General features: G+C 55.4%; 2 protein-coding genes across 9 annotated transcripts; both read left to right on the forward strand.

Annotated features, from left to right (window-relative positions):
• Positions 1-428: 428 nt before the first annotated feature.
• PIP5KL1 (phosphatidylinositol-4-phosphate 5-kinase like 1) lies at positions 429-9,096 on the forward strand. Of its 5 annotated transcripts, XM_043916152.1 has the most exons (10): positions 429-718; positions 1,541-1,744; positions 2,928-2,978; positions 3,182-3,336; positions 3,556-3,680; positions 4,383-4,417; positions 4,508-4,563; positions 5,310-5,422; positions 5,719-5,872; positions 8,516-9,096. In XM_043916152.1, the coding sequence occupies exons 1-10, from the start codon at positions 506-508 to the stop codon at positions 8,781-8,783; spliced, it is 1,374 nt and encodes a 457-aa protein (XP_043772087.1). In that variant the 5' UTR covers positions 429-505; the 3' UTR covers positions 8,784-9,096. The 5 variants fall into 5 exon arrangements, with proteins under 5 accessions (XP_043772087.1, XP_043772088.1, XP_043772091.1 ...); XM_043916153.1 differs by lacking the exon at positions 2,928-2,978; XM_043916156.1 differs by lacking the exon at positions 5,719-5,872 and having other exon boundaries at positions 8,516-8,780.
• A 5,221-nt stretch (positions 9,097-14,317) lies between these two features.
• On the forward strand, positions 14,318-23,500 carry ST6GALNAC4 (ST6 N-acetylgalactosaminide alpha-2,6-sialyltransferase 4). Of its 4 annotated transcripts, XM_043916783.1 has the most exons (7): positions 14,318-14,473; positions 14,879-14,968; positions 16,527-16,712; positions 19,063-19,311; positions 19,405-19,475; positions 21,553-21,660; positions 22,796-23,500. In XM_043916783.1, exons 2-7 carry the CDS (start codon positions 14,957-14,959, stop codon positions 23,046-23,048), a joined length of 879 nt encoding a protein of 292 aa, XP_043772718.1. In that variant the 5' UTR covers positions 14,318-14,473; positions 14,879-14,956; the 3' UTR covers positions 23,049-23,500. The 4 variants fall into 4 exon arrangements, with proteins under 4 accessions (XP_043772718.1, XP_043772716.1, XP_043772717.1 ...); XM_043916781.1 differs by having other exon boundaries at positions 19,063-19,475; XM_043916782.1 differs by lacking the exon at positions 14,879-14,968 and having other exon boundaries at positions 14,342-14,473; positions 19,063-19,475.
• The last annotated feature ends 422 nt before the right edge of the window (positions 23,501-23,922 follow it).

The raw sequence follows: 23,922 nt of genomic DNA on the forward strand, positions 1-23,922 counted from the left end.
TCTGAAGAGTGGGTCTGGGGCCGTCCTGGGAGGTTTGGGCTTTGTTTCAGTGCCTTGGGAAGCCACTGGAGACTTCGAGCCCGACAGTGACATCATCCGATTTATGCTTTTAAAAGCTCACGCTGGCAGCTGTGTTCCTCTCACTTACCCTAAAATCTGCCCTCCCCAGCGCCCCCCCCCCACCCCCACAACACACACCCTGGCCTACACTGCTCCTGGCCCATACTGAGTGTTCAAAATAAATGTTGAATGACTACTTGCCCCTGAGTTCCTGGAGGTAGTCACTTTTCTCACTGGACCTCAGTTTCCTTACCCGAAATGTGGTCTGTGGGATTTTCATGCCAGAGTGGGTGGGCGGGACTGGATTTAGGTTACCGGCCTCCCGAACTCCCCGAGATCTGAGTCTCCCACACTCGGAACGGAGTGGGGGGAGGGGGTCTTCACGCCGCAGAGATCCTAACCATCGCGCGGCGGCCCCGCCCCGCCCTGGACCGCTATCCGAAGGATGCTGCAGCCCCGGAGGCGGGACCCGCAGGCTATCCCCGGCTCCCCCTTTCGGATTGGGTGCAGCCGTGACCGGCACCGCTCGATTGGTCCATCGAGAAGCAGGGGCGGGGCCTGGCTCCTGCTGCGGGGCTACCCGGCAGCTGGGGACGCGGCCCGAGCCCGGGAAGCTGCTGCGGGGGCGATGGCCGCGCCGAGCCCGGGGCCCAGCGAGGTAGGTGCCGACCCGAGAGAGGACAGGAAAGGAAAGGGTTGGAGAGCAGTGGCCGGGTCTCCCCGCCCTGTATGGGGCGGACACGTCCCCATCCAAACCCAGGAGGGGTCCTGCACTTGGGCGGGACTGGGACACGCCCCACCTGGGGCTGCTGGTCTGAAGTGGGGAGTCCGGCGGGTTTTCCACGAGAACTTGCTTGGTTTCCTCATTGCAAAATGGAGACAATAATAAAAGCGTCTCCTTCATAGGGCAGTTAGGAGGTCAAGCTCTCAGCGAGGGCTGGGCTCATGGTGGGTGCCGGCTGAAGATGGGTCAGAAGCGGTGACCTCAGCTTCATGGGGACCTGCCGCGCAGGACTGGAGGAATTCGGCGTAGACGAGCAGAGTAGATGACTCAATCACTGACATCACAGCTCCTACTATAAGGAGATCCTGTGCACGGTGCTCAGACTCAACAGTAACAACAGTTAATACCATCCACGAAGGAGTTATTGTAGTTCTCAGTTTACAGACCAGAGAGCGAGGTGCAGAAAGGTTAGGTGATTTACCTAAGGTTACACAGCTAGTGAGAGGCTGCGGAATGAATTATCCGCTGATAATAAGAACCATCACTATGAGTGCTGACTGAATGCCAGGCACGGTCCCCTCACAACACGCCGTGAGGTGGGTACCAGCCTTTTCTGCATTTTACAACTAAGGGAACTGAGGCAGAGAGAGACTAGGAGAGAGCTGACAAACAGTGATGTGGGACTCAGACCAGGGTCTTTCCCTGGTGGGATGCTGACTGCCCCATGCTGACTGCTTCTGGTGCCACCCACCACAGATCCTGGCCCCCTCCCCAGAGGCTGGACGCAGAGCAGCTGCTTCAAGCTCTGGCCACCGTGGGCTCCTCTGGCGTCTACGAGACAAGCAGTGTCGCCTGGGACTGTTTGAGATTGGCCCCGGGCACGAGTTGCACCAGGTGATGTGCCTGATGCAGGCAGGGCTGTGGGCTGCCACTCAAGTGTCCATGGACCACCCGCCCACGGTGAGTGGCCAGTTCCACGCACCTCCGCTAACAGTGAGACCAGGCTGATGCCCCGTCCTGCTAATAATGCAGGGCTGGGGATCAGAGCACGCCAGATAGAAGGGGAGGAAGGCAGGGACTTGGTGCAGGGAAGGAGGGACATTTCTGGGCTGAGGCCAGGAAGCCAGAGAGCCCAAGGTGTGTTGAGGGTGTGAGGAAGCCCTTGAACCCACGTGGTGGATGTATGATCTAGGTGGGTGTCTGCCTCTCTTTAGGCCTCAGTGTCTCCATCTGTATAATGGGTGGGAGGGATTGTACTCTTTGGTCTCTGAGGTCCTCCCTTTCTGCCAGGGTGTGCAGTTGAGAAGGGACCCCACCCCCACCCCACCAGCTCCGCCCATCCTCCCCAGAGCTCTGGCTAGGGCCAGGCTGGCTCAGCAGAAAGGGTCGCCCACTGCAAGCTCAGCAGCTGGATGGCCCCGGGTGAGCATGTGTGTCGTTTGTGTGTGTGCACACATGTGCAGTGTGACCCCATCCTAGCACAGGGACCTGGAGGTCCAGGGAGATGCAGGAGTCCTCTAAATCTCATCACCTGCTGAAAATCTTGCAGGGTTCCTCAATTCTCAGCATGGTCTCAGCGTCCTGCTGGCTCAAGCTCAAGGGCCATCTGTCCAACCTCATTCTCAGTCCACCCCTCCTTATTCTCTTCAGTCTCGGTCTCTCCTCTTCCCAGTGGCCATCACTGCTGTTCCCCCTGCTATGAGCACCTTGCTACCCATCTTCACTACCCTCACATTTCATCTTAGGGGGCACCTCCTCCAGGAAGCTTTTTCTGGTTCTACTCTTCCCAGGCTCAGTCAGGCAGGTCCCTAGACTTCAAGGCCACCCCCTTTTACCAGGAGGGCATCCGGCAACACTTTGGCCCCCGTTGTGTCTGGGCACATGTGCCAGGCTCTAACTCAGAGACTGGTGTGGGAGACTCAGCAGTGAATAAGACACACCTGGGACCTGCCCCGGCTCCTTCCCTCCAGCTCTGGGAGGGCTGGTGCTCTTCCTGCTCAGCTCAGGCACGCCTCGGTTAGCCCCCAGCTGCTGGAGGAACCACATGGGGGGAAGGGGTGAGGCCGGGTGCCAGACTCTGGGAGACCCTGGGCTGGCAGTGTCGGCTGAGACTTGCCCTGGGCCCCTCTGCTCCTTGCTCCAGGGGCTGCCCACAGAGGAGGATTTTTCCGAAGTCCTGACCCAGGTTCATGAGGTAGGAAGCCCAAGACCACTGCATGAGAGGGAATGTGTTCAGCTCTCCTCCTCCGTTTCTGCATCAGTTGCAGTGGGAGTGATGGCTTGACCCTGGGGTCTTGCAGAAAGAGTGTGCTTAACCCTGACTCTCCCGCGGGAGGGCCAACTGCACACCCCTGGGCGCCAGGGGACACTCCTGGGGGCTGTTCTTCCTTCTCGCAGGGCTTCGAGCTGGGCACTTTGGCTGGCCCCGCCTTCGCCCGACTGCGGCGCTCCCTGGGGCTGGCCGAGGAGGACTACCAGGCCGCGCTGGGTCCCGGCCGCCCCTACCTGCAGTTCCTCAGCACCTCCAAGAGCAAGGCCAGCTTCTTTCTGTCGTGAGCTGGTGGCAGGGGTGGGGAATGGCGGGGGGAGTGGTGTCTGGGGGGAGGAGTCGGGGGAGGGATGCGCTTGAGGAGAGAGAGAATGGCCAGGTTAGGTTGGGTCACGTCCAGATAGCGGTCCGATGGAGAGGGGCGGAGATAGGAGGCCAGACGGGCGGTGGGGAGGCGGCTCCTGACCGGCCTGGACAGTGACCTCTCCCTCCCGCCCCTCAGCCACGACCAACGCTTCTTCCTGAAGACCCTGCGGAGCCGGGAGGTGCAGGCGCTGCTCACCCATCTGCCCCGCTACGTGCATCACCTGCAGCGACACCCACACTCACTGCTCGCACGGTTGCTGGGTACGACCTGTCCGGGACCCGGGACTGCAGGGAGCGGGGAGGGGTGAGGAGAGAGGGCGAGAAAGGGAGGGGTCGGAGAGTCGGAAGGTTCCAGGATCGCGGGTGGTGGGGGGAGCGTAGGGGACCTGAGTCCGAGTAGGGTGGAGGGCACTAGGCAACAGAGAGGCGGGGGCCAAGTCCAGTGGGGAGGCAGGTCCTAGACCGCAATGTACGAGGGGGCGGGGTCGATGGGCGGGGCCAAGACCTGGGTGGGGCCCCAAGGGGGCGGGGTTGGGATTGGACAGTGACCGGAGGAAGAGTTGTGGGCCTGTTAGTCGCTCAGTAGTGTCTTTCTGCGACCCCGTGGACGGTAGCCCGTCAGTCTCCTCTGTCCATGGGATTCTCCAGGCAAGAATACTGGAGTGTGTAGCCATTCCCTTCTCCAAGGGATCTTCCTGACCCACGGCTCGAACCCAAGCCTCCTGCATTGCAAGCAGATTCTTAACCGTCTGAGTCGCCCATTTGGGGCTAAATCTAGAAACAGGTCAAGTCAGGACACCACCCTCAAATTGGGGAAGGGAGGGGTCTGGGGGCGCGGCCTGGAGGCTTGGGAAGCGGCAGATCTCAAAGAGGAGGAGTGGCCTGAAACTGGCCTTGGACAGGATGGGCCCCGGGGGCGTATCCGAATTTGCGCCCCTCACCTGACGCCCTCTCCCCTTCCAGGAGTGCACAGTCTGCGGGTGGCTCGGGGAAAGAAGGTGGGTGAGGCCGAGCCGAGTGGACCGGGCCGGAGGGGGCGGCGGAAGGGTGAGACCCTGTCTCCTCTCACTCCCTACTCCTGTCCCCAGAAATACTTCATCGTCATGCAGAGCGTCTTCTATCCCGCCGGCCGCATCTCTGAGAGGTGAGTCGGCCTCCCAGCCCCGCCCAGAATGTACCACCTGAAGCGCCCACACTCATGGGATAGACAGCGAAAGATCGATCCCAAGATCTCTTGACGGGTCCGAGACCATGATCCCCACGACCAACGTCTCTTGAGTGCTCAAGAGGCAATGAGTGCTGTGTAGAGTCATTTGCACTCATCATCTTCCTTCCCAGAATATCTCTGAGGGGTAGGTGTCCTTATCATCCCCATTTTGTGGATGAGAAATTGAGGAGGGGAAATCTACATAGCTACTGTGCTAGAAGCAGGGATTCAAATCCAGCCTCTGATTGGAGGAGGCCCTCTGAGCCTCCTAGTCCTGCCTCCTCTGCCACCAGAGCTCCACATTGGTGCTCCCCAGGGGCTGCAGACCTCCCACAGGCCCTTGTGGTTCTGCGAGTAGTATGGGCCCACTGTGTCAGATACCCCAAGGATGACAAGGGGCCAAGAGGCAGGCACAGGCAAGGGGAAAGGCTGGACTGGTGTTCAGCCTGAGTTGGAATCCCTGCTCTGCCCTTTAGTCACTGTGTGGTCTTGGGCAAATTGAAAAACCTCTCTGAGGTTTTTTTCTTCATCTCTAACAGGGGAGCGATAATGGACTGGGGTTGTGCTGAGAATCTGAACAGTCACCCAGTGGCTGCTCTTGTTTCTTATCACCTTGTGAGCTTTCCTGTGTGTCTCAAGTCTGTATAATGTGGAATTCTATCTCCCCCACCCCTCACCTCCAGGTATGACATCAAGGGCTGCGAGGTGAGCCGTTGGGTGGAGCCCGCCCCTGAGGGCAGCCTCCTTGTGCTGGTGCTGAAAGACCTCAACTTTCAGGGCAAGACCATCAATCTGGGTGAGCCATAGGGTGGTCACTGCCTGCTCTTCCTCTGTTTAGGGTGAAGTTAGAAGGGTGTCCTTGGCACTACCCTCTGCCCGAGTCATTAACAGCCTAGATTCTGGAGTCACGTGGAGAATCCTAGCTCCGCGACTCTCTAGCTAGGTGACCAAGGCAAATTACAGATGAGTTTGCCCATCTGTGAATTGGGACAGTAATGTCTCCTGCCCTCCCGGGGCAGGTGCATGTGGAGCCCGCAGCACCTTGCCCGGCACCCGACGAGCACTTAGGTGGGGGCACTGATGCTCCGGCAGGGCCCCAGCGGAGCTGGTTCCTCCGCCAGATGGAATTGGACACCGCCTTCCTCCGAGAGCTCAATGTACTGGATTACAGCCTCCTGATGGCCTTCCAGCGTCTTCATGAGGATGAGAGGGGCCCAGGCAGTAGCCTTATCTTCCGCACAGCCAGGTGGGCCCCCCAGAGGCAACAGCAAGGATGAGGTGATGAAAGCATGGACAAGACAGGTGGTGTGGTGGGAGAAACAACACAGGCAGAGGTTCAAAGCCTGGAAAGTGCAGTATTTGTGTGTATGTGTGTACATGTATGTGTGTGGGGGGGGAGGGGCGGAGGAGAGCTGGAGAAGCCTGGCCAGCAGGGATAGTGGGCACAGGTAGATCACAGCAGGGGAAAGACCAGGTGAGATCCAGTTGGATGAGAGCTTCACTGTTGATTTGAAGAATCTGCCCATTTTCCAGAAGGGGATGTGGAGTCATTGAAGATTTCAGACCTACTTCATTTTTGCCTTAGAAAGAGCCCTTGCCCCTTGACCTGGTCATTTCACTTCGAGGACCCTGAAGTCATCACCACTGGCACCATCATCATGTTGCCTTCCTCTTGCATGCAGTCAGTCCTTGCATGCTGACCATGAGGTTTTGAGAGGATGGGTTCATTCCCAATTTAGAGATGTGAAAACTGAGCCTCAGAGGGAGGAAATGAAGTTGTAGAATGACTTTTGAGGATTCATGTTGGTACTTGGTTAGTTACTTGGATTTCAGTTCTCCAAGGCCCACTTTTGTAGTTGAACAGTCAGGGCTGCCCTGGCAGTTCGGTGGTAAAGAATCTGCTTGCAGAGCAGGAGACCTGGGTTCAATCCCTGGACTGGGAAGATCCCCTGGAAAAGGGCGTGGCACCCCACTCCAGTATTCTTGCCTGGAGAATCCCATGGACAAAGCAACCTAGTAGCCTGCAGTCCATGGGGTTGCAAAGAGTCGGATATAACTGAGCTACTAACACTTTCACTTTTGCTTTTCAGAAATATTTAGGCATTAAGATAGGTCCTTCTTGGAAAATAAGAAAGGAAATAAGTTCATTGACTTGGTGGGTGGACAAATGAAAACTGATGTCCACTCACCCCGCCCCCAGCCCCACCCTTTGGAGGAAGACCTTCCAATGGGCAAGTCTTGGGCACAACCCAAGGTAATGGCTCCCCATGAAACCTGTGACTTGGTGGACACATCCTGACCAGGTAGTGGAATGCCCACTATGGGATACAGATTCCCCTAAGTCTGCCCATCCAAGCTAGAGTAAATCCAAGTTTGCATACAGTGGTTTTTATTCTATTGAAATTTTCCAAGCTGGCTGGTAAATGGCCACCACCCCACTTCCACTCAGTTCCCAGCCCCTCATTCAGAACCTACCATCCCCAGGTTAACCCTGCCACTGCAGAAAGTACCAGTATTCTGTCCAGGCTCCCAGACCACTCTGTTCAGATTGGTTGGTGCCTGGGGTGGGAGGGAGCTTTCTTTGATTGGCTTATTTCCCCCCAAGACCTGGGCAGGGCAGGAATAAAGCCCTCAGCGACCCCCGACCCCCTACTCTCCAAGTTGCACCATCACAAGAGGACAAAGTTAGGGAATTGAGCCTTCTCTGGCTTGGATTGGGGGCCCCCACCAGAGGCATCTTCTGATTTGGAATACAATTTGAGGCAAAAAGACACACCATCTGCAAACTTGGGTTTTTCTGCAAGGTTTCAACTCTGCCACTCTGAAACTTTCAGGGTTGGATGACCCCAAACAGCAGTTTTGGAAATACCTAAATACGGTGTGGCGTGTGCATGCTCAGTCGTGTCTGACTTTTTGCGACCCCCCTGGACTGTAGCCCACCTGGCTCCTCTGTCCATGAAATTTTCCAGGCAAGGATACTGGAGTGGGTTACCATTTCCTTCTCCAGGGGATCTTCCCCACCCAGGAACCGAACCCATATCTCCTGCATTGCAGGCAGATTCTTTACTGTTTGGGCCATCAGGGAAGCCCACCCAAATATGGGACTTACCCAAAGTGATGTGGTACTTAAATGTAGAGCCAGATGCTCTACATTAAATGTAGACCCAAATGCTAGATACCAGCGCTATCCAGTAGAAAGTTAACCCTAGCCACACAGGTAGTTTTAAATTTTCTAGTAGCCTCATTTTAAAGAGTAAAAAGAGGGACTTCCCTGGCAGTCCAGTGGTTAAGACTGCCTTCTAATGCAGGGGGTGCGGGTTTGATACCTGGTGGGAGAATTAAGATCCCACAAGCCTTGGGGCCAAAAAACCAAAACATACAACAGAAGCAGTAGTGTAACAAATCCAATAAAGACTTTAAAAAAATCTTAATAAATAAATAAAAAGTAAAAAGAAATAGGTAAAAATAATTTAATAACATATTTCCCTTACTTCATACATCCAAACTTTGATCCTTTCATCATCTAATCAATGTAAACATTTATATCTTGCATTCTTTTTCTCATACTGTCTTGGAAATTCAGTATTTTTTTTTCTTTTTCTTTTTTTTTCCAGTATGTATTTTACACTAACCATGCATCTCAGTTGGGACTGGCCACATTGAAGCGCTCAGGGGCCATACGTGGCTAGCCGGCGGCTGCAGAGCGCACAGCTCAGCTTTTAGCCTGTCAATTGCAATTCACTCAGCCCCCCAGTTTACCTGACATCACAGGCCGGGGCACACAGGAGGTGTGGGGATGACCCAGGGGCAGCCTGGCCCGGGCTGACAGGGTCCATTGACTGGGGGTCCTCGGAGGAGGCGGTTATCTCACCCTCCTGTCGGCCCCCAGGTCTATACGAGGGGCGCAGAGCGCCGAGGAGTCGGGAGCCCAGAACCGCCGACTGCTGCCCGACGCCCCCAACGCCCTACACATCGTGGACGGGCCGGAGCATCGCTATTTCCTAGGCCTGGTAGACCTCACCACGGTCTACGGGCTCCGCAAGCGGCTGGAGCAACTGTGGAAGACGCTGCGCTACCCAGGCCGGACCTTCTCAACCGTCAGCCCAGCTTGCTATGCCCGTCGCCTTTGCCAGTGGGCAGAGGCGCACACGGAGTGACCGGCGCGCAGCCGCTGTCTCCCCATCTGGACACATGGGACCACGCCGGGGACGCGGGTTCCAGCCTGGCCCCTCGCCTGCCGTTCCTCCGGTTGGCCTCCAGAGGGCGGCATCCCCTAATACTATGAACTCATTTTGCTGGGGAATGCTGTGCCTGGCATTGTGCCAGGGACTACCCTAACGTGAGATTATTTAATCCTCAAAAAAAAAGAGAAAAGCTACTATTCTTTTTTACAGACCATGAAATGAAGGTTCAGGGGGTGAAGGGACTGAACAAAATCATTCAGCAATAAATGCGAGAACCAGGACTCAACTATGCCTTTTGGACTCAGGAGCTGTATTCTTATTCATCAGCTCCCACAGTCCTGTCCTCACTGGGGAAGGGGGTGGCTGAAACCTCCAAGTCCAGCCCCTTTGTCGTCCAGACGGGGAAACTGAGGCCCAAAGACTTTAAGGGACTCATGCACGGGTAAGTGGCAAGGCCAGCCCAAGAACCCAGGCCTCCCAATACCTGCCCCCCCAACCCAGGCTCTAGCAGGACCCACTGGTCTCCCTCTGGGGTGGCCCCCTTATATCCTGCACAGGTGGGAGGAAGTGGGGCATGGGGGGGGGGGCTTCAGCTCTAGGAAACATTAGACTGGGGTCCACTATTGATCTTGAGTAAGTTCTGCCCTCCTCTGGGAGTCACTCTAATCACCTGTGAAATGGGAGCAGGGGTTGGTGGTCAGTCTGGACACACAGACATCACCAGAGCAGAGAAGGAAATTGCCTGCATAGCCCCTGATCATTCCTTCTCCCTCCTCTAGGAAACTTCAGCCCTACCTCTGACCCCAGTCCAATTCAACCATGCCCAAGGGAGCCTTTCCTCTAGAGCTTCTCTGTGGCCAGGCTGTGGGACCAGGAAAAGGTGCTAAACCTCTCTGTGCCTCAGTGGTCTAATTTTGCAAATGGAACTATTTAACTCATTAAATATTTATTGATCATCTGCTATGTGACAGGCCCTCTGCCGGGGGAATGCGGACCTGGGGTGGAGCGAAATGCAGAGATTCTTCCTCCGAAGAACTCACAGTGTGTGTGTGGGGGGGGAACAGTGATAAAAGCCACGTGTGTGACAAAGCCTTGTGAAGAAACAAGGGGCCATGGTGCTTAGGGAAGGAGCCCCTATCTAGTTATTTGATGGGAAGGGGGGCTCTAACCTCTAAACAGAGACCAGAAGAATCAGATACAGCTCTGGTGGTGGCAGGGGGTTGGGGGTGTCCCAAGCCAAGGACACAGCAAAGATCTGGGGTAAGAGAGAGCTTGGCATTTGAGAGAAAAAATTATTTCACTGCGGTCGGAGTTTGAGGGTGGGGTGACAGTGTGGTGGGGTGGGGGGAGCTTTGTGGGCCAATCACTGGTCCCTGGGGTCGGATGATTCCAGACCTTGGGAAAGTCACTCAGTGACTCAACGCTGCCATTGCACTGGCCATAAGAGAAAACAAGGAAAGACGGCTGGTGGGGGAAGGGAGAGGAAAAGGAAGTCTTAGGCTGCAGGGCTGGAGCGTGGGCTCCTGGAATATATACATAATTGACGTCATCCCTTGCTGTTTGGGTGACCGTAGGTGATTACTCAACTTTTCTGAGCTGGCACAAACCACGGAGCACTTCTCGTTCTGGCTCAGCAGGAAGTTGAGACACGGAGTGCGTTAAGGTCATCACTAAGGAGGTGGGTGGGCCGTGGAAACTCTGGTGGAAGGGCAGCACAGCAGGAAACGGGGGTTTGGCCCTACATTCTCCTGGGGTCTGGATCCGACCGGGCTGAGTCAGGGCCTGAGACCTATGCTCATGGAGAGGGATGGTTCAGTCTCTACCTACTTTGGGTCTCTGACAATGGGCTGAGGCAGGGCCTGAAAGAAAGTGGCCCCTCTAAGGTCTCACGAGGCACAGGACTCCTGGCTCTTCTAACTGGCTCAAGCAACACATTATCTAGCACTGTGTGTGTGCTGGACACCGTGCTGGTGTTGGAAATGCTCTAAGGACATGACTGGCCTGACTGCCCACACGGAATAGAGGTTAGTGGGCAGGTGGACCATAAACAAGACAATGAGTCAATGCACAGTGTGATTTCAGAGTGTGAAAAGTCCTTTGAAAAAAATAAATCAAGTTGGGACAAGAGTAATGGGGGTGTGGTGTCAGATAGAGGGGTTGACAAGGGCCTTCTAAGGAGGTGATATTTGAGCTGAATGACTAGAAAGAGCTGACCATGTGAATACAGAAGTCCAGGTTGAGGATACGGCAAGTGCAAAGGTCCTGAGGTAGGAACAAGTTCAATGCAATTGGAGATTGAAACGGCAGTCAGGGTGGGTGGACAGCGATTGGGAAGGAGGCAGGAGTTCAGAGCATGCACGGCCTTACAGATCAGGATGAGGAGAGAGGACTTTTGCAGGGTCAAACTGAGGAGCTTCATCTGCGGCTGCAGGACTTGCTGGTGTCAGTTCCCCTGTGGATGTACGATCCTCTTCTGCTCTGGGAGCTTGGGACCGTTGTGTGTGTCCCTGTCCCCATGCAGTCTTAGCAAGGCAGGATATGCCTCTATGCGGAAGGAATCATCACTTCACCAGCCATTGTGGGTGATCAGTGAATCCATAGGGAACATCTCACCATTTTCTTCCCCTTGGAGTTGGGGCCACGGAGAAAGACTGAACTTAGGTATGCCCAGGTTGGGGTGAGGCAACACAAGGAAGGTTTGTGCTCAAAGGATGCGCTGGGAGCAGGGTTGCTTCAACATCAGCCCTTCCAATAGGATGAGTAGCAGCACGGAGGTCTAATCACCGGCTTCGGGGAATTTGGCTTTGCATGTGGTCTTCCCAGGTAGTGCTAGTGGTAAAAAACCCGCCTGCCAATGCAGGAGATTCGGGTTCAATCCCTGGGTTGGGAAGATCCCCTGGAGGAGAGCATGGCAACCCATTCCACATCCTTGCCTGGAGAATCTCTCATGGACAGAGGAGCCTGGTGGGCTACAGTCACTGGGGTCACAAAGAATCAGACATGACTGAAGTGACTTAGCATGCATGCACATGGAGTGGATAGCCCTGGAAAGTTGCTGAAGTGGGTGCAGGTTCCCAACACAGATACCTTGCTATTGTATCCACATCAGAACCTCTTAGAAATAGGAAAATAGAGTTTGAAATAGGACCAGAGCAGGAGCCCAGGCTTTTACAGTGTGACTTCTTCTGTTTCTACGCTTCCTCCTCACCTTGCATGAAACTCATAGGATTTAAATTTAGTAATTCAAGATGGAGTCACAGTGGCCAATGTGAACTTCCATATTAGTTATTGTGAACTGTCCATTACAGGACTGTGAGTGTCTGAATGTGATAAATTAACATTGTTGCTTTAGGGACTTTCTTGGAGGTCCAGCTGTTAAGATTCTATGCTTTCCCTGAAGAGGGTGCAGATTTGATCCCTGGTGGGGGAACTAAGATCCTGCATACCATTTAGTGTGGTCAAAAAAAAAAAGCATTGCTTTAGATAAGGAATTAGTTTGGTTTCTCAGAAAGACTCTATTGGCACCAAGACTGATAAAGACTAAGACTCCTTGGGGGTATAACTGTTACCCTCTATAGGCAGATTCCTTAAAATGAGACCACAGTGCTGAGCAACTTGAAGGCTCTTTGCTGGAGGACTCCCCACTGCTGTTCCAGATGGATGCTCTGTTGGGGCAGAAGGTGACTTCCTATCATGTCTGTCATGAGACTGGTTCAGCTGGACCAAAACCTGCTGCTCACTGGTGCTGAGATGGGATCTTCCCAGACTTCTCCTTGGACAAGTTTGTTACCCTCGTTTCTATTTTCCCTACTTTGACTAACCTGTGTTGCCTGCTTTTGTTGTTGTTCAGTCACGAAGTCATGTCCTAGTCTTTGCGACCCCATGGACTGCAGCACACCAGGCTTCCCTGTCCTTCACCATCTCCCGGAGTTTGCTCAAACTCATTTCCAGTGAGCTGCTAATGCCATCCAACCGTTTCCTCTGTCATTTCCCTTCTCCTCCTGCCTTCAATCTTTCCTAGCATCATGGTCTTTTCCAATGAGTCAGCTCTTCACATCAGGTGGCCAAAGTACTGGAGCTTCAGCTTCTGCATCAGTCCTTCCAATGAATATTCAGGGTTGATTTCCTTTAAGATTGACTGGTTTGATCTCCTTGCAGTCCAAGGGACTCTCAGAGCCTTCCCTAGCACCACAGTTGGAAAGCATCAATTCTTCAGCAGTCAGCCCTTTATATAGTCCAACTCTTCACCTGCTAATTGTGTACAATAAACCAAGTGACTCAGGAATTGAATACTGGTTATGTTTTGTATATCCCCATCCTGTGATTCTAACCTGGTCTTACCGCTGGACCCTGCAACAAAACAGGGGCATTTGGGAGTTGAAAGTAGGTGGTCAGAGCCCTGGCTTTGCAGTGACTGCCCAGTTCAAATCCTGCTTCTGCCACAAGATGCTCCGGCACTTTGAGGTAGGTTCTATCATCAACACCCCCTCCACAGAGGAGAAAAACTGAGGCTCATCTGAAGTAGTCCAGGTAAGGATGCCAGAAAAAAAGAATACAGGATGCCCAGTTACACTGGAGGACGTCCCTGTAGCTCAGACGGTAAAGAATCTGCCTGCGATGCAGGAGACCAGGGTTCCATCCCTGGGTAGGGAAGATCCTCTGGAGAAGGGAATGGCAATCCACTCCAAGATTCTTGCCTGGAGAATTCCATGGACAGAGAAGCCTGGCAGGCTACAGTTCGTGGGGTCGCAAAGAGTTGGACATGACTGAGCGACTCACACACAGTTACACTGGACTTTCACATTTCTAACATAATTAGTGGCTACTTTCCTGCGTAGTTCAACCGATAAAGAATCTACCTGCACTGCTGGACACTTGGGTTCGATACCTGGGTCGGGAAGATCTCCTGGAGAAAGAAATGGCAACCCACTCCAGTATTCTTGCCTGGAGAATCCCATGGACAGAGGAGCCTGGCGGGCTACAGTCCACGGGGTTGCAAGAGTCAGATGCGACTTAGCGCTTTCTTTTCTCAAATTCCAATATAAGTGGGCATGCGGTATTTCACTTTGCGAAATCCGGCAACCCTACCAAGCTGGAAATCTGGAGCTGCCTCAGCCTAAAACCCCACTTGATTGTCCCTGAAGCTCCCCACACCCAAACTTCAGAAATGGAGAAATTCCAGTCCGGACCACAAGAGGGCGACAAAGGCACACAAGGCACCCTCTAGGTCTTTCCTCTAGGGGGCCGCCCACCCCACCACCCGCAGGAGCTTAGGAGATGCACTGAAAGGCGGAAGGGAAGAGACGCCGGAGCTGAGACTCCACCCCCAGCTGCTGAGGCCGGGTCCCCAGACCCTGCGGCCCCGCCGCCCCCGCCCACGCCCACCGCGCACGCCCCACCCGAGGCGCGCTCGTAGGCCCCGCCCCCGCCCCCGCCGCTCAGCCTCGCGCCCAGCGCCTGACTCCTCCCCGCAGTCCTAGCAAACCCCGCCCCCGCCGGCGGCGGCGCACAATCACTTTCCAGCCTCCAGAAGCTGAGACGACTGCGACGGCGACGCCTCAGCCCCGGGGCTCTGGCTTCCTGCCCCGTCCGTCCCGCCCGCGGGCCATGGAGCTCCGAGCAGCGGATGGGGAGCAGCCGGCGCATCCCCGCCTGCCCTCCAGGTTAGCGCCCGAGCTGGTGAGGGGTCGGTGGGGTCTGGCGGTGGGGTGGAGAGTCCTTGTCCCGTCCAGCCCCAGGCCTCTCTGTTAGTGAGTTAGGCAGAGATGGGAGTCAAGGCTCCAGGCTCCTGGTGCTTATCTGACCCAGACTGGATGGGGTGGCCTTGAGCCCTGGGCTTCTCTTGTCTACCTCTCCTTCCCCATCTGTGCAGTGGGGACTGGGTTGGCGGGAGGTTTCAGCTCCTTTAGGATGGGGACGGTGTTTGCCCGGTGTTTGGGGACTTGAGGGCATGTGATTCCCAGAAGCCGTCTGCCCTGACCCAGGCCTGTACCCTCCCCTGCCTCAGTATCCCTGGGCAGATTCCTTGGAGGCCTGGGACCCAGCTCTGAGTGTCTGGGTCTTGGCAGGTCCCTGGCTCCTCCGATCCCTTCCCAGCCTGATCCCTGGAGGCAGCAGCCACCGGGCTGCTGAGCGGCAGTGACAGCATGAAGGCTCCGGTAAGTGGCAGAAGGAGGAAGGCTCACAGGGGAGGTGGCTTCCGGCCCAGTAGCCTCACCCCCCGCCCCTGACTCCCCACCCCAGGGCTGACTGTCACTTATGATTCCACTGCTCCTGAGCTGAAGGAGACCAGCAGACTGGCCTCAAAGTCCAGCCCTGATCTGCCAGGCTGTGTGGCCCTGGGCAAGTGGCATTCCCTCTCTGGTGTCAGTGCCTTGCTCCTCTTCTATATAATGGAGATAATAGTACTGCCTCCTGTGAGCATCCAGGGGTCACCCAGGTGAGGCATCTACCTGGGAGCAGGGTATGTCGTGAAAGTTCAGTTTAGCGGAATCTTGACTTTATTCAGGAGCCCCTGGTGAGAGCCTTGAATGTTGTGGAAAGTCAGCTGCCTGAATCAAGGTCTCTGGGTCCTTGCGGGCAGGGAACCAGGTGCCAAGCACAGCTTGAGGCCTCAGGGGCTGAACCCCCTCCTGCGCACAGCTGGTCTCACAGAGATTTATTTTTAGGAGCTGAAGTGGCTTGTGGGCAGAGGAGGGAGGGCCTCTGGCAGGATATGCCCAAGGAGGGGACTGGTGGGGGCTACTTTTTCACCTCTGATTTTCAGAGAGCCCCAGCCAGCTTGCCAGATGGTTTCTGAGGCTGAGGGACCTGTGTCTTGGGCAGGCTGGGAGACCGGTTAGAGCCCAGAGAGACACAGGTGGTGACCAAGGTGGCCCGGCACACAATGGCAGGCCAGGGTTGTGTCCCCCCACCAGGCGGCCCCTCCTTGAAGGCTCAGTGGAGGTATTCACTACATCTGCCAGCCGGGCAGGGGGCCAGGAGGGCTTCCTGGTTCACGTGGCCTCTGGGGACGTGGTTTCTGGAGGAGGGAGCCTCAGGGCTGCAGCTCTCAGTTCTTGAAACCGTTTGCTGAGTGATGCTTCCCTATGTCCCCTTCTACTGTCTCTTTACTCACACGGTCTGCTGACCCAGGTCATGATCATCAGCTGGGGGAGGGGGGCGACCATGGAGTCAGCTGGGGGAGGGGACAGCCTCAACCTGGGATCTGAAGGGAACTGGTGGCCCTTCTACTGGGCCACTCTCATGTCTTCACATGCACAGCACTTTACTGTAGCCCTTTGACCACTGTCCTCAGAGTGAGTTCCCACTGTGGGTAGTATCAGTTTCACAGAGGAAGCAGGCCCAGAGAGGTAGACAGTTATACCCAAGGCTGCACAGGGCACCTCAGCTTTCTGGTTAAGAGGAGGGTTTCTGATTTGGAGACCCCACCCTGTTGCTTTCTTACTGTGTGGCCTTGAGTTGCCTACCCATTTTCACCCCAAATTGGTTTCCTTATTTAGAATATTGGGATAATAGGGCTTATCTCAGTCATGCATGCTCTCCGAACCAAGCCCAGAGGCAGGCCTGGCTAACAGAGACTGTGGCCTCTGCTGATGTTCTGGGAACTACTGAACTGGGGTTTGGACCCATGAGGCTGGGGACCCCAGCGGCAGCTTCTAGGAGCTCCAGCGCCAGTCCCCCCAGCTTGCACCCCATGACCGCTGTCTCCCCCAGGGTCGGCTCCTGCTCATCGTCCTCTGCTCTGCGGGCTTCTCGGCTGTCTACATCCTGCTGTGCTGCTGGGCCTGCATGCCCTTCTGCCCGGCCGCCTGCCTGGACCCCCACCTCTCTATCAACTCCAGGCCCACCGTGCCGGGGCCTCTGCACTTTAGTGGCTACAGCAGTGTGCCAGATGGGAAGGTGAGTTCGCTGGGCAGTGTGTCAGGGGGTGGGGCGCAGGCCCAGCCAAGCTTGCCAGGGTTCTCCCCGACTCTCTGGGGACTGTGAGAACTGGGCTCACATCAGGCCAGCCTGCATCCTGGACTTGGCTCCTCTGGTCAAGCTGACCCTTTACCTCTCTGAGCTTCAAATTCTAGGAGGAAATTTTTTTTTCCAATTGTGGCTGCACTGCGTGGCTTGCAGGATCTTAGTTCCCCAGTTAGGGCTTGAATCCAGGCCACAGCAGTGAAAGCGCTGAGTCGTAACCACTGGACCACCAGGGTATTGCTAAATGTCTTTTTTTTTTTTTTTTTTAATTCAGTGAATATTGCCTGATGGCTCTCAGCTGGGCACTGGGGATAAAAAAGATGAGTTAGGCAGGGTGGCCACCTGGAACTCCCGGTCCAGCCTGGGAGCCAGATAGCATCACATCATGGTGGTACATGCAGCTTTAGATTTATTACTAACTGTCCACGCACAACCCATCTGTTTAGCAAGTGTGTATTTGGTGCCTTCGATGTGCCCTGCCTTGTGCTGATACCTCCTGGGGATACAGATCTGCCCCAGAGCTGTCCCTCTACAGGAGACAGGGACAGTGAAGCCCAGGGTGACGAGGCAGCTGAGGCCCCTGCCCCGTGGCGTGCACCTCCCCACGCTTGTTCTGCCAAGTGAGGTTCAGAACGCTTTACACTGCTCACCCTGATTTCAGCAGCCCCAGCTGGTAGGTTTCTCAAAGGCATCTCCCAACGACACCCGGTGCAGGAAGGTCCGAGCTCGGAGTCTGCCGGCTCTCCGAGTGTTGGTCGGAGGGAGGACGGCTCAGGGACCTTGCGTTGGAGATCTGTTTCAGGTCTTCATCCCTCTGAGTCACAGTTGCCTCATCTGTGAAAGGCAGTCATTGTGGTTCCTGCCTCAGTAGGGTTGCTCTGCAGGTCCAACTCTGTGATTCATGGACAGTGTTTAGAATGGGTGCTGTGTAAATCTTTGATCAAGATGCAGAAACAGCTGAGTTGGGAGGGACAAACTCAAGTGCCGCCAGGTTTGGCCAAGAGGGACAAGCGGCAAGGTGGGCTGGGTAGACGCTGTCCCAGCTTCCATGGTCACAGCTAGTGTTCATTTCAGATGCTCAGAGTTTATGAGGACGTGGCCCCAGGATAGCCAGATCCTCTGAGTTTGTTAACAGAGCAGAAAATCTTAGAATGTCAAAAGGGCTGATTTCTATGTAGGACTCATTGTCTTAAAGACCCTGCAGAACAGGACAAGCAGAACACCTTCTGGGGCTGATGGTGACCTTGGATCTGAACAGACTACAATTGTCAGCTCAGGCTCAAACTGAGGGCAGAATAAGGAAGTCTTGTTCTTTATTGCCAGGGCATGGAAAATGGGGCTACGAGTCCTTAAATCAACACAGTGTCAGACATAAACTGTCCCTGAGTGGGCTACAACTGTGTGTCTTTTATCGACTAGATTGAGTGTTTCCACATCCTTTATAGGCCTCCATCAACCTGTGTTCCCAAAGAGGGCATGGAGGCCTGGGGTAGGCAGCAAGTCTTCTTCCTGGGAGCCCTGACCTCCAGTTACAGTTTGCAGACTTGTTGGATCAGCTTCTGCCTCTTATGAGATAATGAGGTGGGGTAGGAGGGCAGCTTACTATGCCCTCAGGCTGTGTTGATCACTCTCTAGGCATTTTTAATTGAATCCTTACGACCTGATCAAGTAGATGCTATTTTCGTCCCCTTTTTATAAATGAAGAAATTGAGGCTCAGAGAGACAAAGTAACTTGCCTTAAGCACACACAGCTAGGATGGGGCAGAGCCAGGATTCAGGCTCAGAACCAGAGGTTCCCAGTGTTGTCGTGGGCTTTTACTTATAAACTGAGACAAGGAAAATGGGACTTGGGCAGAGAAGGAAGTGACCTAAAAGTAATTCTGAAGAGCTGGGGTTCATATTTACCTAACAAATATATAACTGACACCTAGTCTGTGCCAGGAACTTCTCTAAGTGCTTTATAAATATTAACTTACATAATCCTAACAAGAAAGTGCAATGTAGGGCCTCACAGGGCCTTAGCAACAGAAACCAGGGCCAGAAATGTGGCTGACGGGGAAGCACAGGACCTTGAACAAGGAATCTTGGCTCTGCCACTTGTCACTGGTATGACCTTTAGAAAGTCATTCCAACTGCCTGGCTTCTGTTTCCTCATCTGCAAAATGGGTTGATGAAGTCCTTGGAGCTGATACAGGTGGTCAGGGGTATTCCTGGGTGGCGGAGAAGGAGGGGTGGAAGCTACGTGCCCAGGACTTCCTTTCTGTCTCTCTACCTCCCCCCGCAGCCGCTGGTCCGAGAGCCATGCCGCAGCTGCGCCGTGGTGTCCAGCTCAGGCCAGATGCTGGGCTCGGGCCTGGGCGCCGAGATCGACGGCGCTGAGTGTGTACTGCGCATGAACCAGGCGCCCACCGTGGGCTTCGAGGCAGATGTGGGCCAGCGGAGCACCCTGCGGGTCATCTCCCACACGAGCGTGCCTCTGCTGCTGCGAAACTACTCCCACTACTTCCAGCAGGCCCGTGACACGCTCTATGTGGTGTGGGGCCAGGGGAAGCACATGGACCGGGCGCTGGGCGGCCGCACCTACCGTGCGCTGCTGCAGCTCACCAGGATGTACCCTGGCCTGCAGGTGTACACGTTCACCGAGCGAATGATGGCCTACTGCGACCAGGTCTTCCAGGACGAGACGGGCAAGAACCGGTGAGCGTGAGCCAGGGAGCTGGCCTGCTGGGGGTCTCCCTGGCAGCTGGGGGCCTGCCTTCTCCAGGAGCCTCTGGTCCATCAAGGGTCTGCTCTGTCTGGCACTGGGGCTCAGCAGTGATAGAGGCAGACGTGGTCCTGCCCTCTGATGGGGACAGGAATCAGAGACTGTCATCATCGAATGACCATATAGATGTTCCACATGGCGGTGAAAGGCGTTCGGCCTCACCAGTATACACCGTGGCGGGGCGGGGCGGTGGGGGGGTGTTGGTGGTGGTGGTGATGGTGGTGACCAGTGTGGGGCCATGGCAGGGAGCTCTTCTGTTTGGAGGGGATGCTCTGAGACCTGAATTGGTTTCTGATGTCCCTTCCAGAATTGAAAGTAACAGTGGCAGTTCTAACAGCCCTTTTTGTGCACCAGGTACTGAGCTAAGTCCTCTTGCCTTCAAGATCTCATTTTATCCAACACCCAGAAGAGCACTTGAACTGTTATGGCTTCCTCCTCTGCACACTGGCTTCTCCCCCACCTCCTCAGCTCAGAAAATACAGCCACCAGCCTCCAGTTTTTTAGTCAAACCCTTGACTTTGCCCTCGACTCCCCTTATTTCATCACCTGTCACGTAGGATGGGCTCGCAACTCTCCTTCCTTGCCCACGGGTACCTCCTTGACCTAAGCCACCATCCTCCTCTGTGTTTTTGGTAATATTTTTAGTTAGTTGACTGTGCCTGGTCTTAGTTGCAGCACATGGGATCTTTGTTGTGGCATGCTGGATCTTTAGTTGTGGCATGCAAACTCTTAGCCGCAGAATGTGGGATCTAGTTTCCTGACCAGGGATCGAACCTGGGTCCTCTGCACTGAGAACGCAGAGTCTTAGCCACTGGAACACAGGAAAGTCCCCACACTCCCCTGCCCTTGCAGCAAGCCCTGCAGTCTGATCTCTAAGTGCCCCAGTGAGTTCATCCCACCAGTCACCTGGCCTCACCCTACAGCAGCTTCGCATCACATGGAAAATAAAATCCAGACTCCCACCTCCTCCCCTCCCCTGGCCTTCATGCCCTCGCATGGTCTGCCCCTGCCTGCTTCTGTGGCCTCATCGTCCGTCGCTTGCCCTGCTCCAGCCACACTGGCCGTGGACATCCACACTGCTCTCGCCTGCAGGCCTTTTGCACCTGCCATCCCTACCCCCAGATCCTCCCTTGCGTTCAGTATGGATGGTGTTTCTCCTTGGCCCTGTCTGAAGGAACACTTCCTACCTGACATCAGTCATCCCATTCTTTTGTTTCCTTGTCTTCCCAGCAGGTCTCTTCCAGCTGCCCCCTTCCTTGAGAATGTTAACGCTGGGTGGGGCCACTTCATGGCTAGCTCAGGGCTTGGGAGGTGTTTAGTTTGAATGGCTGAACCACCCCACAGCCCTTCAGTAGAGCCCGAGATGAATGGCCATCGGCTGGGAAAGTAATCAGTACTGGTGCTTTGAGAGTGGCGAGGCCAGGTCCAGCTCCAGGCTCCCATGCTCTGAGTTGGGGGTTGGGGCTTGTGGGAGGAGCTGGACTGACAGTGTTCCCTCTCCATCACCACCTGTAGTTATCCCCATATCACCCATGGGGCAGTGAGGCTCAGAGAGGTTCGTAAGCAAACCGGATGCCCCGGAGCAGATTCAGGATTCAAGTTGAAGACTATTTGACTCTAGACAACCCTCTTCCCCACTTTCAGTGGCTGTGTTTCTGCTGCTTTCTGCTGTCTCTGCAAGCTTGGTCCCTGTGATGCGGAGAGGGTGTGACCAGGGCTGATGCATCATCATTGTTGGGGGCGTGGTTTGCTCAAGTCCTGTGTTGATGGGTAGAAGATGAACAGACCTGGGTTGGCACCCACGCCCACCTCTTGCCCACTGCTGGCCTTGGGCCAGATCTTCCAGCTCCCCAGTGTCCCCCAGAGCCTTTCTGTGGGGGTCGAGATGAGAAGCCCTTGACTCGGAGGGGAACCAGTGCTGTGTGGTGAGCCAGCTGAGCTGGGGCCACCTTGCTTCCAAGTTGAGCTGGCAGATGTGGCCAGCTGACTATGCGTCCCTCCCCCGGCCAGGAGGCAGTCCGGGTCCTTCCTCAGCACCGGCTGGTTCACCATGATCCTCGCCCTGGAGCTGTGTGAGGAGATCGTGGTCTACGGGATGGTCAGCGACAGCTACTGCAGGTCAGGCCAGCCAGGAGCCAGGCGGGGGGACACCGTGTTTGGGCCCTACGCTGAGGATATGTGGGCTTCCGCGTGAGCAGCCAAGGCACAGACAGCCCTTGGGCCTGGTACCCAGTGGGAAGGAGCCCAACCTGTAGAACAGGCTGGGTTCCCACCTCCGCTGTGCCCGAGTGGTCTTGGGCCCGGCTGCCACCTCCCATGGCAACTGTTTTCTCTGGTCAAAGAGAGCAAATGACCACACTGTCCTCAGAAGCTTGTGGAAAGGTTTAGCGAGAGAACGATCTACCGAAGTCCTTAACCCCAGCCTCAGGGCTGCCATGCGTGTCCGTCATCAGCTGTTACGCCTAAGCTTTGACTTGTGATGTTCTAGTTCAACACTGTCATAGCTCCCATCACTGAACTGAAGGGGCCCCACGTTTTCACCCTCTGTTTTTTGGGGGGAACTTCTTTGCTGAGCGCGTGGGCAAGATGAAAGTAGCCCCTCTCTACCAGGACGCCTGGCCAGACTGCCCGTGAGTAGGTGGATGTGCAGGCCTGGCAGTTCCATGCTGCCGGGAACCAGGGGTCCCTCAACCATGAGCCCGGCACCAGGCACTTTGCATTTTTTGACCTGTGGTTTTAGCTTCCCTAGTGGCTCAGGCGGTAAAGTCTGCCTGCAATGTGGGACGACCCAGGTTTGATCGCTGGGTCAGGATGATCCCCTGGAGAAGGAAATGGCAACCCACTCCAGTACTCATGTCTGGAACATTCCATGGATGGAGGAGCCTGGTAGGCTACCGTCCATGGGGTCACAAAGAGTCGGACATGACTGAGCCACTTCACTTTCACTTTCAGCCAAGAAGGTAGATGTCACCATGCCCATTTTACAGATGGGTTATTGAAGCTCAGGGCGTTTGTCTTGGCCTAGAGTCAACCAGCTCGCAAGAGGTACAGCCAGGGCTTGAGCCCTTGGCCTTTGGAATCCTCAGGGGCTTCCCTGTTCCTCCTTTATCTATCTTGGCTACCCTTGGGACCAGGCCTGTGGGACTCTGTGGTCCGTAGGGCTGGGTAAGGGATGGTCCTGGCAGGTGGCAGGGTCTGGCGGGAGGCGGGCGAGCTGGGGTTCCTCACACCTGTCCCTCTTCCCCACCCACAGGGAGGAGCATCACCCCTCGGTGCCTTACCACTACTTCGAGAAGGGCCGGCTGGATGAGTGTCAGATGTACCTGGCGCATGAGCGGGCGCCCCGCAGCGCCCACCGCTTCATCACCGAGAAGGCTGTGTTCTCTCGCTGGGCCAAGAAGAGGCCCATCGTCTTCGCCCACCCATCCTGGAGGATGCAGTGGCCCCATCGCCACAGCGCCATCACCAGGCCTCTGTTGCAGCCACACTCCGCCAAAAACACTTAATTTATGGATCCTGCCTCCTGCCATGTGCCGAGCGGACCTGAGTTCCCTTCCAGCCATACCCTTGGGGACACTTGGAGCCATCTCAGGCTTCTAGACTTGGGGAGAGAGGAGGAGGCCTCTAGTGACCTTTGCAGCCTCCTCCCCACCCCTGCTCCCTGAGTAATCTGAGTCTTCGTTTTCAAGTTCTTCCCACCTCTGAGTCTGTCCAGTGACCTTTGCCCTGGGGGCTGGTGGCCCCCAGTCACCAGCACTATGAATTTCGACCGAGCACCAGCCCTGGTCCTTCCTCTCTGCACTCCCTCTCCACCTGCCTTTGGTGCCACACTTCCCAGGCTGGTTGCCCTCGGTGGGGCAGCCTCGAGCTTGGGGTTCGTTGGGTGACGGGGGGGAGCCTTTGAACTGTGACTGCCAGGGCCACCTCTGGAGTGTACGGGTAAATGTGTTTTCTGGAAGTCTGTCCCGGCTATTGTCATGTGTCTGAGGGTGGGGACTGGAGCTTCTCTGCTCACCACAATCCCATGACCTGTTGCCTTGAGGGGAGACCTCCAGCCAGCTGGCCTTCTGGCTGTCTAATCTGCCTGCCTGTTTCTTCCTCGAGAGCCTATCTTCTTCCCCATCAGCTCAGGGTGTGTGGCCTCATGGCAGCACATAGCCCAGGAAACGCCCCAGATCAGAGGCTTCCATGGGATTCCCACCCTGCCCTGGGAGAGCAGTCAGGGTGGGAGGAAATTCTCCCACATCACATTCCCTTCCTGGTTCAGGGTCAGATTCTGAGGGCCTGGCCAGTTCAATTCCCAGTTAACTCTGGAGTTCATTACACTATCAGAAAGGAAAGCGGGAGGCAGGCCCGGGGCTTTCCTTCTCTGAGTAGCAG

This window comes from Cervus elaphus, chromosome 11, assembly GCF_910594005.1.
Source record: "Cervus elaphus chromosome 11, mCerEla1.1, whole genome shotgun sequence".
In the NCBI taxonomy this organism is placed as follows: domain Eukaryota; kingdom Metazoa; phylum Chordata; class Mammalia; order Artiodactyla; family Cervidae; genus Cervus; species Cervus elaphus.

Bases quoted from the DNA above. Each gene is read 5' to 3' on its own strand.
- PIP5KL1 (XM_043916152.1), top strand. From the start codon at position 506: ATGCTGCAGCCCCGGAGGCGGGACCCGCAGGCTATCCCCGGCTCCCCC. The intron at 719-1,540 runs GTAGGTGCCGAC...CACCCACCACAG, and splicing joins CGAGCCCGGGGCCCAGCGAG to ATCCTGGCCCCCTCCCCAGA. The intron at 1,745-2,927 runs GTGAGTGGCCAG...TCCTTGCTCCAG, and splicing joins CCATGGACCACCCGCCCACG to GGGCTGCCCACAGAGGAGGA.
- ST6GALNAC4 (XM_043916781.1), top strand. The intron at 16,713-19,062 runs GTGAGTTCGCTG...CTCCCCCCGCAG, and splicing joins GCAGTGTGCCAGATGGGAAG to CCGCTGGTCCGAGAGCCATG. The intron at 19,476-21,552 runs GTGAGCGTGAGC...TCCCCCGGCCAG, and splicing joins GACGAGACGGGCAAGAACCG to GAGGCAGTCCGGGTCCTTCC.